We start from the raw sequence: 1586 nt of genomic DNA, 5'->3' as shown, positions 1-1586 counted from the left end.
ATTAATCCTATTGAAGCGGAGGTGGGAGAAGGATTACCTAGTGATGTGGTAGATGACGATGAACCTCATATCGTCAATATTCATCCATCGGATGCTTGGGCTACTTGGAGGATGGAACTAGCGAACCAAATGTTCGATGAATGGCAAGCATCTAGAAATTAGTTAGGTTTAGAGAGAAAATTAGTTTGAGTTAATTTGTTTATGTTATTTTATGTATATAGTTTGTGAAACTTTGTTGGTGTTTTTGTGTTTTTTGTATTGTACTAAACTTGTTGAATTATTATTTGATTTCTTTTCATTCATCATGTGTTATAATTTTATACAGTGTTGAGTTTGTGATTCATGATATTGAACTCAATTTTGAATTTTATAAAGTGTCACCTTTTGATTCATTATATTAAACTTAATTTTAATTTGTTTTTTTTCTTAAGATAATTATGTCAGGTGTTTCAGAATCAAATGTTCCTTCCCAATCATCTCGAGGAACCAAAAAGAAATGGGTTCCAGAAGAAGATGCAGCACTGGTTTCCTGCATGGTGGACTAGCACAATGTTGGGACATTTAACGCTGATACGGGGTTCAAAGCCGGTTACTTAAACGAGTTAGAAAAAATGTTAGAAAAGGCTTTACCCAATGCAGTGTTGAAGGCTAGACCTAATATCGAGTCAAGGATTAGGTTACTAAAAAGGGATTGGTCAATAATGTATGACATGCTTAATGGCCAAAACAATAGCGGTTTTGGTTGGGACGACCATAGGCAGGTCGTTGTTGCTGAAGATGCGGTTTGGGACTCTTATTTAAAGGTAAGAATGAGTTCAAGTCTTTATTATCCTATTCTTACCAAACTTATAACTAATATGATTTCCTCGTTTTTATAGAGTCATAAAGAAGCCGGTCAGTTCAGACATCGTAGTTTCCCTTACTACGACCAACTTACTGCCATATACGCAAAAGATCGAGCGACTGGGAAAGACGCTCAAACAGCCGCTGACGTTCTTGAAGAAATAAATGCTTAGGATGTACCTACTGCAAATATTAATGAAGAAAGAAACGAATACTATGACTGCGATGCTAATGTCTCTTTGGAGGACATGGATGTTTCTGCTACGGAGCCGCAACCAGATAGAAACCAAGGGGGTTCCTCCTATTCAAAGAGGAAAAAAATGAATTCTGATGCAAGTGGTCATTTTTCTTCTTCAGTTGATGATGCTGCCACTTTATTGGCTGAAAACATGTGGGCCATTGGCGAACAAATCAGTAGGAGTATTGCGTCCGATATGGTAGTTCAACAAAGGTCAGAAGAATTCCAGACCATCCAAGAAAAAGCTACAAATTTATATCCAACCTTATGTGAAATAGAAGGTTTAACTGTGGATGAGCGGTTTCGAGCATTGAGTAAAATTCCAGATCATCCAACTCAAATGCTCGTTTTCTTTAGTTTACCTTCTGATGTACGGTTGGAATGGGTCAGGAGATTTCTTGCTGACCATTAAAAATTATGGTTTTGTTGATGACATTTTCGTAACATTTTCTGTTTGTAATATTTGGGATGGTATGTCATTTCAATGTTCTAACTTTTTGATGTG

The 1586-nt window shown here is 36.6% G+C and overlaps 1 protein-coding gene across 1 annotated transcript; it reads left to right on the top strand.

Annotated features, from left to right (window-relative positions):
- Window positions 1-527: 527 nt before the first annotated feature.
- Window positions 528-1200, top strand: LOC128040642 (uncharacterized protein At2g29880-like). Its single transcript, XM_052629914.1, has 2 exons — window positions 528-803; window positions 879-1200. Exons 1-2 carry the CDS (start codon window positions 612-614, stop codon window positions 1014-1016), a joined length of 330 nt encoding a protein of 109 aa, XP_052485874.1. The 5' UTR covers window positions 528-611; the 3' UTR covers window positions 1017-1200.
- The last annotated feature ends 386 nt before the right edge of the window (window positions 1201-1586 follow it).

This window comes from Gossypium raimondii, chromosome 4 (assembly GCF_025698545.1).
Source record: "Gossypium raimondii isolate GPD5lz chromosome 4, ASM2569854v1, whole genome shotgun sequence".
In the NCBI taxonomy this organism is placed as follows: Eukaryota; Viridiplantae; Streptophyta; class Magnoliopsida; order Malvales; family Malvaceae; genus Gossypium; species Gossypium raimondii.
The sequence above is the reverse complement of the archived record's forward strand: the minus strand, read 5'-3'. Positions and strand labels throughout refer to the sequence as shown.